Raw genomic sequence first — 17682 nt, 5'->3', positions numbered from 1 at the left:
ATATCAGCACCTTTTCTTCAAATTGAATAAGTCCCAGGACACCAGAGGGGGTTTTGTTCTCTAAAAGGTTGCTTAAAAACAAATGTTTCCACTTTCCACAGTATCTTTGTAGAGAAAGTGCTTGCCTGTAAGCTTCCTCTCAGTGGCTTCCTGGGTTGCAAAACAGCCCATACGGTTCCTCTGCACCTCTCTAGGAGAACTCATTTCCTTTCCATCACCCAGCTGTGACCTTTCTGAAAAACACAAAGTACCCAGGCAAATAGGGACAAACGTACAAATATCTTACACCCTCCATCCCCTCCCTGTCCACACACACGCCTTCTTTCTCAGTCTGAATGGTGCAGCTGGGCTCCTGAGGCAGCAGTTCACTTCAGCTGGCTCTTTCTCTTGGCTCTCTCCCATGCAAAGCATGCTCAGTCCCCCTTTGCTTCTCCATAACCAGGAGTCCTGTCCTCCTGCAGGAACCAACTGTCCCTTGAAGCCCCTGCATGTCTCCCAGGAGCATCTGCATTTCCCAGACCTCTGCTTTGCCGAGCCATTGCTGAGCAGCCCAGCCTTGCCTGGCTCTGCCAAGGATGGTCAGCACTTCTGGCCTAGTTCAAACTCCTTCATTTCTACTTTAGCTCTTCCCATTGATCTCCTTTTGTTTGGACACCTCACACTGCATTTTTGTACCATCCTCTTACCAGCCTCAGTCTACATTTCTCACTGCACGAGCCCCTGTTCCTCCCATTACTGAATATTATTTCCTCATGTCCCCAGAACATCTGTCCCATCATTAGCCTCTTCTGGTGGACCACAGAACAACTGCAAGTCCTACACGTATATTCCTAACTATTGACTATAAAAAAGAATCATGTCAACTAGTTCTAAAAGCAGGTGAGAGGAATTTCATCAGCATCTGAATAAAAAGACAGTATAATGGTTGTACTGTGTGCATTCTCCTGAAATGAGAGCAAATATTTCCTCAGACAAACCAGAACCGCTAACCATATCCTTAAAATGCTTTAGATATCATTATTTAACAGATAGGGAATTAAAAGTTCTGGTCTGCAGAACGTCATAGAAGGGAGAAACCTGGATATGTCAGATAAGGACACAGCTGAGAAAAGACAAAATGAACCCTAACTGTTCCTGTGGCCGGATATGGTGACATCAGGACAACTTTATGCTTATGGAGCAGTTAAAACCTTTCCTATTGACCCCAGAAAATCTGGCTCTTGCCCATTGGAATCTGGCCTGAAGGCACTAGTTCATTTCACATCTATCTATCTATCTATCTATCTATCTATCTATCTATCTATTCTGTTTGTATTTATAGATCTTTCTTACATTTTGTTCCAAATTACTCTTCACTTCCTTTTTCAGTCTCCTAGCTTCAGAAAAGTAAATGACAAAATTAAACACTTCCAGTTCATAAACTTCTTTTTAGATTTCTGCTTTAGCCAAGGAACTTCAGCTAATGTTTTCTTTTCTGTTCCAAGTACCAATAGTAGGAAATAGTTTCTCTGTAAATTGGTATTCTTTTAGAGGAGGAGGATATTCCATTCTTCTTCATACATCTGTCTGCCACGGCTGTGTCAGTGTCTGACATTACAGAAAGTTACAATGGTGAATTCTTCCACAGCCTTTCCTTCCCTAAAGGCAGTTACTACTTCTTGCATATTAGTAAGCTCAGGTTGAGAATCCATTACTTTTTCAGCCATGTTATAGTTTCAATTTACAGTATAACACAGTGAAATTATGAGAAAAGGCAGGACATTCTCTCTAAAATACTACCCTAATAGAAAGAAAGGGCAAGCAACTGAAAAAGTAGGTCTCCACCTATTGTCTAGGTGGAGAGGTATTTTATAAATGCTATTGTGTTGCACCTAAGCCCAAATCCAGAAACTGAGTGGAAGCTGGACATATTGACAAATCGTGGTCCCCACAAACCTCTGTTTATAGCAACTTAACCCCAAAGGTTCCTAGGCCTAGTAAAAAGCTTGCTTTTGGCACTAAATTTCCCCCACATCTGTTTAAAGTATGTGTCCAAGCACCTTGATGTGACAAATATGGGCAGCTCAGCACCTATTTCATACCTCCATGTATGTACTGTCTTTAAAGTAGGTACTACATCTGCCTCACCTGAGGAGCATTCTTGGAGCAAGTCTGTTAGCTAGGATTTGGTACCAAATACAATGGCAGCCACAGCTTTCCTTCAGAAATCTAACTGCAAGAGAGGAATTTGAAGTAAAATTAAAAAAAAAAAAAAAAAAAAAAACCAAAACTGAAACAAAGACTTTGAGAAGAAAAAGCATCATACCAAGATGTACAAACCAAAGTTTCTTGTAAATTCCCTTTTCACTGATAGGAGATCAAATTGGGGGAAATGCAGATCTTAACCAGTATGTCTTAGAACAAGTTGGGTTTGGTTTTGGGTTTGTTTTTTTTTCCACTATGCTGTTATTACCAACAGAATCAAGCTATTAAGATAAATAGCAAATAACTATTCACACGACACAGTCATTTCTTCACTCACAGGGTTCAGTCACAGACAGGCTCTCACAGCTACCTGGTTGGAGCAATATTTCGAAACCAATCCCAGCTGCATACTCAGTTGCAGAGAGCCATACTGGCATCCAGGGGCTTCTCATTAGAGGGTCGTACTCTTCATTATCAGATAGCAGCCACTGCTACCTTGGATGTGCTCCAAGTTATATAATCCTCTGCTGATGCTTGCGTGCACTAGTAGCCTTGTACTGTCCCAGCAAACTCTTGGTTCAGTTCCACGGATGCTGCAGGATTACTAGTCTAAAACTTAGCAGTTCTTGCAAACTTTCGTAAACTAACTTCTCATCAGGCACCTTTCCTGCCTTTGGCCTATTGTTTTCTGGTAACCATTTTGCCATCCAAACCTATAAATCCTACAGAACCAGTTCAGACGAATTCAGACAGAAGGGCCCTTTGTGGCAAGTGTTACAATGACGGATTAATCTTTTTGATCTGCTCAGTGTCATCAGGATCTCACCTGAAATACCTTATCCACTGCCGGAAGGCCCTGCATACCATAAAGCAGGGTCTAGAAGGGAACAGCAAAAAGGACTAGAGGTCTAGAAGACATAGACAGTGAAGTACAAAGGGAAGAACTAGTGTTATTGTCCGAAAATAGGGAGAGGAGACATGACGAGAGCTATCAAATAGATAAGAACTTGTCTCAGAAACTGCTAGAGCAGTAGAGCACAGAAGTAGTCTTAAATTACAGCACTTTCATTAGACATTTATTAGGGTACGTTCAAATGTCAGGGATAAAGAAGCAATGAGACACACTTTCACAGGATGGTAAAGACAAATTGCTACTGGCATTTGAGAACATGCTAGATTAGGAAAAGTAGATGCTTATTTGTGCGTAGAAATTTAAGAATCCCATCCCGTTATTTTTCCTTTTATGATAAATTGTTCTATTTAAGAAGACACACAAACTTTTACTTGGAACTAGCTTTTTAATGCCCATTTAATGAACCAAAGTAGAATAAAAACTTATTTACATGTATTTCATACACACACAAAATATTTTAATTTAAACAAAATTAAAATCTGCCAAAAAGATTAAAATATCAAAAAATATCAAATTAAATAAGGACATCCTCTAGGCTAAGAGCTTAGAGTCATTTGGTTGTTTACATTTGGCATAAAATACACTGGGAAAGTAAAACAAAAAACCTATATGAGAACCTACTGTATGTTTTTAGGGTTTCTGAACTCAGAGAATATACCACTAGAATAGAGAATATACCAGTATGACATGCAATGCTTTCACCTCGGTCACGAGGGAAGTCTGGAATGATACTCAAAGGATTAAAACAGATTTGGTCAGGGGCAATTTGGTTAGAAATTAGAAAAGACTTACTAATGGTAAGTTTCATTGGGCTTTCAAAAAATGGCCTAAAAAAAGTATGAAATCATCACTGGTATTAGAGATTTCAAGAATAAATTTTGTGTCATTTTTTTCAGGTATGAATTAAGTATAATTCATCTTGCCTATTCCCTCCCTTTTGCAGAATCATTTGAGCTCCCTATTCTATTATTTAAATGATACAATATTTCTATTCACAATACATTCAAACCTCTTATTAAGTTCAGAGTTATAGCAGAAGAAAAACAATTTACACTTTCCTTTCTATCAGTCATATACAGAGGAGGAAAATGCGTTAATTCAGATATTACAGGCAACGCGAAGCGTTTCCGTGGGTACCTCAGTAGCAAAAGGAAGAGGTGGACTCGCGGCACTGGAGCAGGCTGCGGGGCTGAGGCAGGGAGCTGGTCCTGCTTGGATGTCCTGTCCAACCTGCGCAACTCTGCCAGTCTGTGCTGGAGATTGGGATGGTGTTTTCAGGATACCTACAGATCTGGATGTACTTTTTGGACCGTGCTAAGGAGCTGATTCTCACAGTTGCCTGCGGTGAGCACGGTTCTTCTTGTGCCTGAAGGTGATGCTGGGCCCATGCAGGGACTGGAACTGCCTGAGTGTTCACTTACACCGTGTAGCTCCAGGTCTATGTGTATGTTCAACAGCCCTCCCGGGTACTACTGTTTGTGAGCAGATCTCTGGAGCGGCCTTGCAAGATTTTCTTGTTCCTGCTAGTACAGAGAGCAAGAAGCATCCCGTGCAAAATGAACTAGAATTTCCGTAGGAGAAAATCGCTTTGCCTTAAGAATTCTTGTATTCCAGCACTTTAATTCCTTTCAAAATCAGGCCCAAGTTTGCCCTGATTATTAAACCGTTGCCTGCTCATTTTGTTCAATATTGGTTACAAGACAATTTGATTCATGAGTTCCTGGGTCAGCATCACCACGGTAAATGGCACTGTCAAAACTGGCTGTAGTTGTTTGCCGATCACGTCTTTTCTTATAGAAGAAATAGAATGTAAGGCCAATTCCTGTTAGCAAAAGGAAGATCAGTATAACAATCATCCCACCTAAACTATTTGTGGACGAAGCAGCAGCTTCATTTCTTGATGCTGTGAAAAACAAAACAGAACAATTACTGCAAGAGACTGCTATTGCATACAACAAACATCTCCCTAAGTAAACCAAGTGGGTGAGCTGTAAAAGCACTGAACAACCATAACAGCAGTTAAAACTGATGCATGTTGTGGATGAACAATGCAAAGTTGGGCTCAATCTCTTCTATATTCCTTTCAAAAGGACCATTATATTATACCACAGTATACCATTCATACAGTAAAAAAAATTAATAAGATATCCAGTTTGAGAGAAGAGCTCTCCTTTTAAAGAGATTTCTAAAAAAAAAAAAAAAATCATCAGTGACCATTAAATACATATTTAAACAAAAATTTTCTGGAGCCAATTTCACTTGTAAATAATAAATGCCTATAAATTTATCGAAATTTCTGTTTAATGTGCTTGTAAGAAACCAACATACCTTTATTGACAGGTGAGTCATGGGTTGGCTCAACTTCAATAACTTTAAAATTAGAAAAAATACATATATTATACACAATTTGCAAGCAACCATTCAAAGATTAAATAAATACTGCATACATAATTTTTACTTTGTGTTCCTATGAAATTTTAAACAATCATAGAATGGTTTGGGTTGGAAGGGACCTCAAAGATCATCTAGTTCCAACCTCCCTGCCATGGGCAGGGACACCCTCCACTAGACCAGGTTGCCCAAAGCCCAACCAACCTGGCCTTGAACACTTCCAGGGATGGGGCATCCACAACTTCTCTGGGCAAACTGTTCCAGTGTCTCACCAGTAAAGAATTTCTTCCTAATATCTAACCTAAATCTACCCTCTTACAGTCTAAAACTGTTACCCCTTGTCCTATCACTACACTCCCTGATAAAGTGTCCCTCCTTATTTTTCCTGTAGGCCCCTTCAGGTACTGGAAGGCTGCTCTAAGGTCTCCCCAGAGCCTTCTCTTCTCCAGGCTGAACAAGCCCAACCCTCTCAGCCTGTCTTCATAGGAGAGGTGCTCCAGCCCTCTGACCATCTTCGTGGCCCTTCTCTGGACTCGCTCCAACAGGCCCACGTCTTTCCTTTACTGGGGGCCCCAGACCTGAACACAGTACATGGAGATGACAAATATATCAAAACATTTTTTATATCAAAACAATATTTTCCCTGACAATTCAGGTTGAATCCATGAAATATTCTTGTTAAAAATATTTGGGGGAAAAAAACCAAACCAAACCCAAACAAAAAAACCCTCTATTGTCTCACTATTAATTGCTTTGAACACTTTTTTTTTTGGTAGGAGAGACAGATATTCAAAGTTTTTATGCTTCTACACTGTAAGGCTTCACACTTCACTGGAAGAAGTCAATTTTTTACACTTGCCAAAGTGAAAAGTACATTTGGACTTAAAAGCATTTAGGCTGTATTTTTAGGCAACTTCCTTTTCCTCCCCCCATTGATTAGGGAGTATGATTCAGATAATCGCTTGCAGGCGTGGCTGGCGGGGCCCTACAAAGCTCACAGATGAGTCCATTGCCAACCTGTGGAGATCTACAAGCAGGAGACTCAATGGGCTCCACATTGCATCTGTTATATTTGTGCAGTGGATCTCTTTGCCAATGGCAAATCTGACCTGTTTCAAACTGTTCCCCAGTTGATGTGTGCAAACACAGTTGAATCTGTATGTATATGGTGACTCACGCTAGCTGCACGTGTGCAGATTTACATCCTTCATGCTTTATGGAACACTTCTGTGCATGCAAGAGGGACTCACCCCAGCCTGTGACATTCTGATTTTGCATGGGTTGACATCCAAAAAACCACAGGACCACAAGTAACCATTAAAAATGAAATGTACTATGCTGTTTCGTTGTATTGGCATGTCTCCCCATGCTTGTGTCAGCAGAGAAATTAATTGGGCCCCACTGCCCACCCTCACTTGCTGCTTTCTGCTTGGCCGTCCAGCAGATCCTAGCACATTTCACTGGTACTGACCCCACTGGCAGCACCTGCCTGCCTTCTGCAGGAGCTCAGTGACTTTGCACTGCTGCCCTCAGCCTAGCTATCAAGAGAGTGTCTGCCTTTCTTCTCAGCACTAGTCTATTCATCATCTACTGCCCCTTGCACTCTAACCATAATGTCTATGAATTTTCTCTGCACTTTACCAGGCGATATGTTCTCTCCTACCCCAGGGTACAGCAAATGCCAAGAAATCAATGCTTTTAAACTGAGAGGAGAAAACAGTGACTCAGGTTCTTCTCCAACGTTATTTCTCATTGTCCTTAAGAGAAGTTACTCTTGGCTTTGATGCAGATCCACATGCAGCAGCAGCAATGCATAAAGCAAACCCAGTGCATAAGCAGCTTATCTTGATGTATATTAACCACTACTTCTAAAATAACCCAGTGCACAGAAATTCAGAACTTACTTTTTGGGATTTTGCAAATAAAATTCTGGTCAACGGAGCAGTAATAGTTCCTCCAGGTTCCACTTGAGACATCCATGTCAACACAGTGTTCATCAAATATTACTGTAGGCTCTCCTTTCTCCCAGTTGACAAATTCTACCGCACTTCTATCTGTCCATATCCATTCCCCTAAAATTAAAAGTATTACCTAGTGAGAGAATGAAGTGGGGGATCATTTGTAGTCTACCAGGCACAATGACATCAGATACAGAGTTTATTAGTTGATTAAATTAGCAGAGGGCTCATTTCTCACTCTTGTAACAGCCAGAGATATTCAGATGGGAATGTACCAAATGTAAATGCTCACAGACAAAGTTAACTCCATTAGCCTTCAGGGCCGTGGCTGTCAGTGATGTAAGGAAGATGTGCCCAGGCTGCCCAAGGAATTTCAGCTGAAGCCTGTGCCCAGGACTCACCTGTGCCTGGGAGCCTTAAGAAAAGCAGAGCACCTGTGTGAGCCACACTCTGCAGTTCAAGGATCCACATCGCTCAGGAGATTTTCTTTGTGTGTGTATCCAACATCAGTGAATAGCTGCTTTATTAGAGCTGGATTAATCAATTATCTTATGCTTTCATGGCAGCACATCCTGATATAACTTGCAACTGCCTCAGTGCCACCTCCTCCATCCCCAGTCCGCAGCTTCACTTTCCTCTTGCCTCTGCTTGCACTGCATGTAGCAATGTGGCAGTGTAGTGTGCCAGGTTAGGAACACATCGCTGCTTTTGTACTGTTAGTTTTCAGCCAGAACAGATGAATCTGGCCCATGGTGCAACAAGGTGCCTGCCTTTGCTGGTGGTGAGAGACAGGGACTTGGGCAGCCATGGCCAAGGCCACTCATTGCAGCGCAGTCTACACTCTCACTGAAGCTGTACCTTCAAACTCTGCCATGAAAAACAGGCTTCAGAATTACAATGATATAGAAAAACAGATCAAATTTGCAGTTAAAAAAAAATCTGAAGTATTTTTGGATGAAAATGAAAAGTTCCACCAAAAAATTTATGAAAAAACCCTGAAATTTAGGTCAAGAAATGCTGCTAGGCAGCTTGTATGAGCTGCTATCCCCTGTGTTGTTTAGAAATAAGCTTCAACTTTCAATTACAAGATAGTATTTTTCTTAAAAGACTAACACTGGTTAAATGTCAAGCAATTTGAGTTAAAAAAAAGTGGCAAGAAACATCTTAATCAACTACTGTAATGCTAAGCTAGAACCTTTTACAGACTGAAATATACTGTAATTACAGTAAAGATACAAAAAGTGTAGACCTCTTGGTGGTTTATGTTTTAAGTATTTTAGAAAAAAAGCTATAAAACATTTAACAGCTGATTTCTTTTTGATTATTTAATATTTAGTATATTAGTATTAGTATTTAGTATGTTAGTGTTATTTAGTATTCTGTTTATTTAGTATTTATTTTCATCGCAGTATGCATTGTGAAATACTTACCATCAATATTTTTGAACAATCCTATCCAAAACTTTCTGAAGTCACTTGCAAGTGGAGACAAATAAAGTAAAAGAAAGTCCATTTCAGCTGAATCTTCTATGGAAACCAGAGAAGCACCTAAAAATATCACTTAAATATTACATATAATTTCAGCAAGATTTTCCATTAGAAATTAATCATCTCAGTAAGCAATCATGACATGTTTCTTGATCAGCTTTTTCATATACAAGAAAAGCTTGAAAATAAATTTAAATTAGCTGTAGCTTATAATTGATATACATATACATCTATGTATTATCTCTTTGTTCTGGACTAACAAACCAAACACACAAACAACCTATAAACTATGCGAATAAAGAAAGGCATTTACCCATTTGAATACACGTCATGGAAGCATCAGGCCAGCTTTCCTCAGAAGTGGTGTGAACGTAGTAGCAATGACCACGGAAGGGAATCCAAGATCTACCACGCTTCGGTTCAGGACACTTTCCAGGAAGCTGTGGTGGTTCACTAGGGATTAACTCTATTAAGGCGACACACAGGCTTCAGTGGGGTCTTAAAAGCCAAGGGAAACATGTACTCCTGCACCACACATCAGCCCTACCAATTTGACAGTGATTCCAGTAAAAGGAGTATCATCCCATAGACTTAGCTAATGAGAAAATATTGAATGAATCATGGTAGACTAGTAATAAACTATACTGCTGGAGCTGTTTCTCCAATCTGCTAAAGCAGGCTTACACCAGTCATACTGCAATTGTCTTCAGCGAGGCAACTTTTATGTAAAACTCATGAAACAGAATGAGGAATGAATGAGTATACATAAAGGATCTCAACACAACCACCACAAGCCAGTAGCTTGTGTCCAGCCAGTTTGTAGCAAGGCTGGTCAGAGAAGCTGTCTGTGCCTGTCCTTCTACACACATCCTAAACTATGTTAAAGTAGCCTATTGCATTGCCTGATTACAGCCAAAGCAGAGCTTAAATGAATATAAAATTTGCTGTGAAGTATGGTGCAGAGATCATAAATTTCATATATAATTTAAAATACATTTGAAAATGAGACGTAATATTTGAGCTCTGAAGAATCTCAGTAGAAGCTTGCCAGGATTTTATACTATAACGAATATAAATTAATTGATTTGGCTATTACAATGACAGAAGTTTCTTATCTCCCAATATTAGAAAAGGTACTTTTAAATGTAAAAATATATCATTAACGTATTTATAGTTAGGCTAAAGTTGATTAATTCTGCAGCTCCTTACAAACAAAGATGCAGAAAAGATCTATTGCTTGTGGCATGAAATGTTGCAGTTGTCTTTATGATGTGCATGTGTTGACTGGCCTGTGAAATGAAATGTCTGGAAATCACTCAAGACAGACTGGATCTGGGAGTTCTTCCTTAACAAAAGCAATAGCTTATCACAAGGCATACACGATCTATCACAATCTTTGCATATGTGGAAAAGCTAAATTCAAATAAAGCAATGAATTTAAATTCCAGTCTCCCTAATCACATTTCTCCCATTCACAACTTACCATCGGATTGTTTACAGAGAGATGAAAATGTTTCATTGCAAGATGCTGTCTTCCAAAAACCATCCAAATCTAGATAGACACAGGCTGTGTTCTTATTTGGTTCTCCACTGGCCCAGTTATGATACCTGCTCCTCCTCCTATCTGACCACATGTAATGGCCACGGGTCTAAAAGCAAATGACAGTAAAGATTGTGTCACATACAGTAAAATTGAAAGAGCATTAAGATCGCACTTGCAGGTATTTAAAAGTTACAAAACATCAGAATCACAGTTTCTCATACAAAATTAGTTCATCCTCTATCATGAATACATAACAGTCTGGCCCAGTCTTCCACTCTCCGTAGCAGTAAGGGCAGTGGTCCTGAAGGTGTTCATTCAATACATTACCTACATTATTCAATTCACACTATCTGTCTCGTGCAGCAGAAGGGCAAAGGGCCTTGCGTTAAGAAATGTGAATATACAGTTGAAGATTGTATCAAAGTAGTCCACATATACATGCAGATCAAACAAAGATTGCAGAGAAACTATTGTTAGCATTCCTCTAACACAGGCTTCTCTATATATTTAGAAAGCAAACAGAAAAAGCAGAAGTTCCACTGGAGAGAGGAATACAACACTGACAACGTTTTTCATGGGGCACACACCACAGACCTCTGCCACCCACGCTAACAGGGCTCGTGGTAGGTTTCTAGCTCTTGTAAGGACCAGCTGCTAGAAACAAGCTGAGCATGTATTTTTTCAGTGGATTTCACCACTATTTGCAGAGGATGACCAACATTAGTCACAGCCATGGCTCCTGTCACACCGTCCTGTGCAACCTAGCCCCTTCTTCCTGTGATCTTTGGAGGCAGGCTCCCATCCAGTTCTTTGTGCCAGTTCCTTTCCTGTTCTTTTTCCATTGAAGTCCTTGGCCACATTTCATGCCAGATTCCTGTCTAATCCTGGTTTCCCAGTGTCTGCTCTCACTGAAGTGTGGCTATAGTTCCTGTCACCTCAACACCTGTGACCTCTCCCAGTCCCATGTCCCACCAAGCTCCAGCTCTACCTCTGTTCTCTTGATTTCCTCACAACTCTGCTTCCACGAATATCCAGCTGCGTCATCTTTTTTCATGTTCTTTTCACATGTCTCTAATAGATGCTTCCCCTGTCAGACCTTTCTATGCTTCGCTGACTGAGTCTGTTGGCAGTTTTTCACAAGGCACTGACTTCAGCTCCAAAAATCAGCCTAAGGTGTCCCCATTGCCAGAGCCTGCTCCTGCCTCTATGCTGCACCTTGCCGTTTCCCCTATTGCCCAGCACAAGCTCTTGTAGTGCTAGTCTGTAAATTAAAACAAGGCTTAAAATAACCTCACGAAGGAAGAACTGTTTTTAACCCAAGTTTCTGTGCTGTTCTCCACAACGTGCCTTCAGAAACAGCAATGCTCCCCAATATCAGCGTGTGATAGACCATGGCGTAGGAAGTGGAAACTTCACAGCCACTTTTATCACTGAAGCCACTGTCTACTCCAGCTACATCCTTGGTGGCCCTTGAAAAGCAGGCTGCAGCAGTTATAACTTACATTATGGCCAAACATTTAGATGTGTAAAACCCCTGAAGTGGTGGGAAGTTAGGTACCTCAGCAAGATTTTGATGCCTGCCACACGTTCACAGATCTGACCAATAGCACATGGCAGCGAACAGCACCCACAGCAGTGGATCCTGTCAACCTCAGAGCAAGTATGGCTGATCTATGCTGATCTAGGGTAGCAGTATGGTTGGCACAAGCATTTGATGGACTCACCGTGTTGCTGTTAAGACCGATCCATACAGGCTCCCCATGCTTTAATATTTGTAACCATAGGTAAGATTCAGCATAAGGATCCAAAACGCTGGCAAGTTCTGCAGATTGGTCTCTGCAGTTCTGCTGTGCTTCTTCCCAGCTCATATTGTAGTTGATGACTGCATAGCGGTCATCACCATAATTGTTAAAGCCAAACATCGGAACTAGGGGTTGGAAGTTTTGCAGTTTGGGGTCTGTAACAAGCAAACAAACAAACAGTCAAATGCTTTATATTGGCTAGACGTATAACACTGAGAGAAGATCTAGTGTGCTAGAGTAGTCAAGCAATTAAGAGAGGTTGGAATAACAAATTATTCCCAGTGATGTGTCCCAACACATCACTGCTGTGATGAAACCCTCGTTTTCATGTTCTGTGACAAAATTTTCTAATACTTGTTAGAATGACCTTTCAGTATAAATAACTGTATCACCTCCGGGAATGTGCCCTGCAAGTTCTAGACCTTCCCAAAGCATACTGTAACTGTGCAGGGCATTTCAGGGTACAATCCCCACATTCTTTCCATTATATATTAGCACTTGTATTTCTGACATCATGAGCAAGCAGAGCGATATAACTGCTGATGATGAATTTGCCTGAGTAAGACTGTAAAGGAAATCAAGCAGGGCAATTTTTCCAACTAAAGAAGTTGCAGTGCTTTTAAGTGTAACAGTAGAATTTCAGTTTTGAAGAATTTACCCGTACAAAGACAAAGTACTCTTCTCTCTCTCCCACCTGATCTCCAGAAATAGTAGAATACATGACGACCCAGAGATTTTTTTTTTTTATTTATTGGTATAGTCCTTAAAATAGGAAAGGTTAAGAGTTTTTCTCCAAAAAATAAAATGCATACTCATTTTGTTAAAATGGTTCATAGTACATGTGATACTGTCAGAGTAATTTCAGTTAAAATAGGATTGAATATGGGAAAGTCACTTTTAACATCAGTTTGACATAAGCACAATAAATCAGCTGTACTAGAGTGGTGAAAGAAAACTCACCAGAGCTTTTCTGGCATATGTAGCTTTTGCTTGTTTTACATTCTTCATCTTTCCATTTCCCTGCCTGTTCAATAGGGTTCTTCAACATAAAGACACAGTCATCCTACAGGGGAAATGAGATTAACAAGAAAAAGATGTGGATGGACAGGAAAAGCTTCTAGTCCTGCTGGATATACAGACCCACCTAGCGCACGCAGGCACACACAGATGAATGATGTGAAGGTCATATATATATGAACGCATACAAGCAATGGCCAGGACCAATAATATGACAATAAGCATTTATGACTCAGCCCTAGAGAAGTTCGGACTTTGATGGAGGGAATTGCAATGCGCAGCACAGCGGCAGGAGGAAGTGTCTGGGACTATCCATGTGTATATAATCTCTGTGCATGCACGGGTATGTGTGTGTGTGTGCAGATAGACATGCATGGGCTAGGTCTGGCCCACAGGGCATGTCAGCTCTATTGCTGTTTTTCTGGAGATTATGAGGAAACTCTCCTCAGCACTGAAGCTTGCCTGGAGAGCTGAAATCCTCTTCCTGCCCTGATCCGGCACTAGGAAACAAGGCTGTCACCACGGTTCAGTAACGTAGAGGTAGTGATCAGAAACAACCTTTTGTGGGGGACACCTCCCCAACCCTTTCCTCTGCAATTTGGGCTTTTTACCTTCCTCTTTTTCCTCCCCCAGCATAAGAAGCTGCTGCTTGGCTTTCTGCAGGGGGAGGCAGTAGCTTTCCCAACCTCATATCAGCCTAACATCATGCTACCTCCAAACCCCCTCAGCGGCATTAGCCCAGATCTTGGCTGCAAGTGAAGGAAGGTGTATGTGGAGCAACTTGCGCAGGGAAATGGGCATAGCCTTCTACAGAAAGTGTACGTGTGTGTGAGATGGGGAAGTCCCGCAGATTCCAAAATCCAGCTGTAGCCTGGATGGCAGCAGAGGTCAGACCTCAAATAACTTTTTTCCAATTTTAGCTGGACTCAAAGCAATTCTGTAAACTTGGTAAAGCTAGCACAGGAGTACAGACGTAACACTATCAAGTACAGTATTCTATACTAGCCATTTTACAATTATTGAATAACACTCAGTTTTGTCTTGCAATTAAATACAAAATGTTATAGCAGTGCTGGAAGTTTCAAAGCATGCAGAAGACATCTTTCATAAAGAAGATTTTATAGAGGGTATAGAGGGAGAAGATGAAATTGAGAAAGGAAGATCATCTTGTTGAGGATTTTGTTCAACACATTTATCTTAACCTCAGTGCCAAGAAATGTAAAGATACATAGTTATGTGTTTATTTTCATCAAGCCTAAATAGCATTCACTATATCCCAAAATTATACAGTTACTGCTAAGCTATGGTTTATTTGAGTCTCCTGATCAGTCACGGTAAAGTGAGGGAAATGCTTACTTGTCTGAGTTTTGCATAATGTTTCCAAACATCTATCTGGATTCATAACAAAAAATTCATGACAAAACACAGAACTTGAAAAAAGTGTGTGAAAGTCAATCTCCCATTTGATTATCCTGCTTTCAAAAGCAACAAGATCACTAAAAATCTTCATAAAGGAAACTTTACAGAAAATAAAGTTGTAGCTACATGCATTTTATTCATCTACCAAAGTTATAATGTTTGAGTGATAACCAGAGATTAATGTTTACCTTACTATAATAACTTCGGGAACCTTTTGCCCAATTTGTGTAGTAAACTGGGCTCCCATCTGTCCATAAATATGTGTGCTCCTGATTTATGTCATTCAGTCCAATCCAAGCATCAGCTGCAGCATTTTTTAAGAGGGACATGAGGAAAGCTGAAGGAAAAAAAGAAAACTTGCACAAGGAGGGAAACTAAATGCACATTTCCCCAATAGTGTAGACTCTAGAGTGCCTGGAACCTGGATGATGAGTCTTGGTTTTCTCTTTTTTAATAAGGTGGTAATTTTGTGATACAAATAAAAAGAATAGATAGTCATCTGATGTAGAAGTTTGGAAAAGTATCAACAAACTCAGAGATGGGCAAATTTTTATACATAAAATTATTTTCAACATTTTTTAAGGGATTTATGTGTACACTCTTCTGTATTGTTGATCATCTGAGGAAGAAGGGAAAATGTTTTAATGCTATTACAGAAGTTAAAGTCAGTACTCTACACCTTGGCACATAGAAAATGAGCTTGCAGACCATGCACTCCATTTTCTTCTTTGGTAGCTTCTCTGTTAACCAGACTTAATACCTTGGTTTCTAAACAGGCATAACACAAATAAAACTACTTATTAACCAAGTATATTCTTACTGAGACCTCAGCTTTTTGGGAGGCCAGATGCTGTTTCCCTGAGCTCCTGCCTAGACTGACTTTCCACTAAAAGACTGTCCTTCGACTGTCCTTGCTCTGCTATAGAAAAAGCACAAACCACAAGCACTGATGGAGTGAACAACGAGGTGGTCCATGTGCAGCCCTCAGGACCTGAGGCACTGCATTTCCTGAGCAAACATAAGGCCTCACTAAAAAACCTGCAACGTGCTGAGCAGCAAGACCGGCAGGCTGAGGTCCAGCAGAGCAAGGGGAACAGGAGAAGGTTGGGTCTCCAGCATCCTGCTGCCAGAGGGTACATCCTCCACTGATACCCACAGCTTTTGGCTCAGCAGCTCGGTGCACAGGGATTTGTTTTGGATATTATTCTCTTTGTGTTCAATTTTTACATGTACACTTAAAAAAATCAAAATATGGGCATTTTATTACATGACGAGCCCCTAATACAAAATCTTAATATTTGATCAGTATGAATTCCTTTGTACATCCTATATTTGCCCCAAAGCTGTGATTTTAAAAGTTAATCAAGACACTAAAACCTTTGCAAGCCCTTTTCAAAAGGTGCAATTTCTCATTCAACAAAACTTGCTATTAATCTGGCATAAATAACAGCATATATTGAAGAAGCTATAACATCTGGTTTTATCTGTTTATCAGGAATTACTTGATGTCCCATCCAGTATCAAAACATTAGTACTTTATACCTTGAGTTTCCTTTTTTGATATAGTAGCCAGGTTTCCTCCAAAATCGATACAATTGTTCCGTGCAGCGTGCCATGTCAACGTATCATTCTCATCAAGGCCAAATACTTTGAAACACTGAAAAAGAGGAGTGTGCCAAGTCGGTAACTGGATGGCATTTTCATTTCCAGCGAAAGCATCTCTGTTCGTAACAGACAAAAAAAGCTGGATATTTTAAGCAAAAAGGGAGATTAGCTGATTTAGCAGTCCTTTCTAGCTTGTCTTTAGGTCTTTATGAAAGAGAAGATCTCTACTAGAAAACTAGCATAAACCCCAATATTTTAGCATACCTGTAGAAGAAGGAACATACAACAGCTCCACATGAGGAAAGTTGCTCAGCCATCTTTGGCAACAGAAAATATTAGCAAAACTATACAATGAAGCTTTCTTCTTGTGATTCCAACAGAGATTATCATTTCTTTTTCAGGAATCATATTTTCAGAGTCTTTAAATATACAAATTCAGTACATATTTTGTGACACCTGAAAACCCTGCTACCACTGAAAAAAATGAATCCAATATGGTTTTTATTCTGCTCTTTTTAAAATACAATATACTGACATTTCATACTGCACCTTGTTATCAAAGAGGAACCAGTCTTCTGGACACCCACCCTTTGGTGGTGGTGAAGTGGGAGCAACAGTTGGACGAACAGTAGTGTTAAGCCTTTCACAGATGAATAACTCAATGCTGCCACAGTTGAGATCATTCCATGTACCTGAAAGCAAATTGAAATAAAAGAAAAACAAAATGCAACTAAAAGACTGGGATAAAAAGTGTCCTTTCCTAAAGAAAATCTATCATAGGAAGTAGAACTGATTACAGTATTTGTATTTCTCTCCCCCAGAAATAATGAGTAATTTTTTTATGTGTGTTCCTTAGAAATATTCAGGTTTCCATCAAAATTCAGAATATGAATATTTTGTCTGAGAACAGAAATATTTCAATATTGCAAAACCATAGCATTGCCAAAGGGAAGTTTTAGTTCAAATGCTTAATTCAGCTTTCTAAGATCTGTAAGATCTCTAGGATCGCTCTGTGTATCTAAGGTACTTGGTCCTTGTCACCTTACTACCTGAGCTTCTTACAGTCTTATAGTCCGCTGGGTATCTTTTCTCCATATGGGAGTGTGATGTAAGAATATAACATTAATATCATCATCCCCATTTTACAGATCAGGTATGAATAAAAAAATGGCATTCATTTCATTAGCTGCAGAAAGTTACAAGGTCACTATGTACAGCAGAGCTAATCACACCTTATGTTTAATGGAGATACTGTCATTATAATTCAGTGAAGTTAATGACATAATTCATCTCATCTTAATGAAGATCTCCAAAACAGGACATAGTATTTACACCCCAAAAGTGTTCATTTCTTTCCATTGAC

The 17682-nt window shown here is 40.0% G+C and overlaps 1 protein-coding gene across 3 annotated transcripts in view; it reads right to left on the bottom strand.

Moving 5' to 3' along the window:
- Nucleotides 1-3462: 3462 nt before the first annotated feature.
- Nucleotides 3463-17682, bottom strand: part of LOC129203082 (macrophage mannose receptor 1-like) — a 31608-nt gene continuing 17388 nt past the window's right edge. Inside the window, exons 20-30 of one of the 3 annotated variants that reach the window (XM_054817020.1) lie at nt 16869-17011; nt 16257-16371; nt 14903-15051; nt 13239-13341; nt 12201-12433; nt 10417-10582; nt 9247-9399; nt 8877-8993; nt 7393-7560; nt 5426-5467; nt 3463-5000 (exon numbers count right to left, since the gene is read on the bottom strand). In XM_054817020.1, the coding sequence (XP_054672995.1) occupies nt 4756-5000; nt 5426-5467; nt 7393-7560; nt 8877-8993; nt 9247-9399; nt 10417-10582; nt 12201-12433; nt 13239-13341; nt 14903-15051; nt 16257-16371; nt 16869-17011 (1634 nt within the window). In that variant the 3' untranslated portion in view covers nt 3463-4755. Of the gene's footprint in view, nt 5001-5425; nt 5468-7392; nt 7580-8876; nt 8994-9246; nt 9400-10416; nt 10583-12200; nt 12434-13238; nt 13342-14902; nt 15052-16256; nt 16372-16868; nt 17012-17682 lie in introns of those variants that run through there. The other 2 variants (XM_054817021.1, XM_054817022.1) reach the window with 2 other exon arrangements.

The sequence above is a fragment of the Grus americana genome, chromosome 2 (assembly GCF_028858705.1).
Source record: "Grus americana isolate bGruAme1 chromosome 2, bGruAme1.mat, whole genome shotgun sequence".
Lineage (NCBI taxonomy): Eukaryota > Metazoa > Chordata > Aves > Gruiformes > Gruidae > Grus > Grus americana.
The sequence above is the reverse complement of the archived record's forward strand: the minus strand, read 5'-3'. Positions and strand labels throughout refer to the sequence as shown.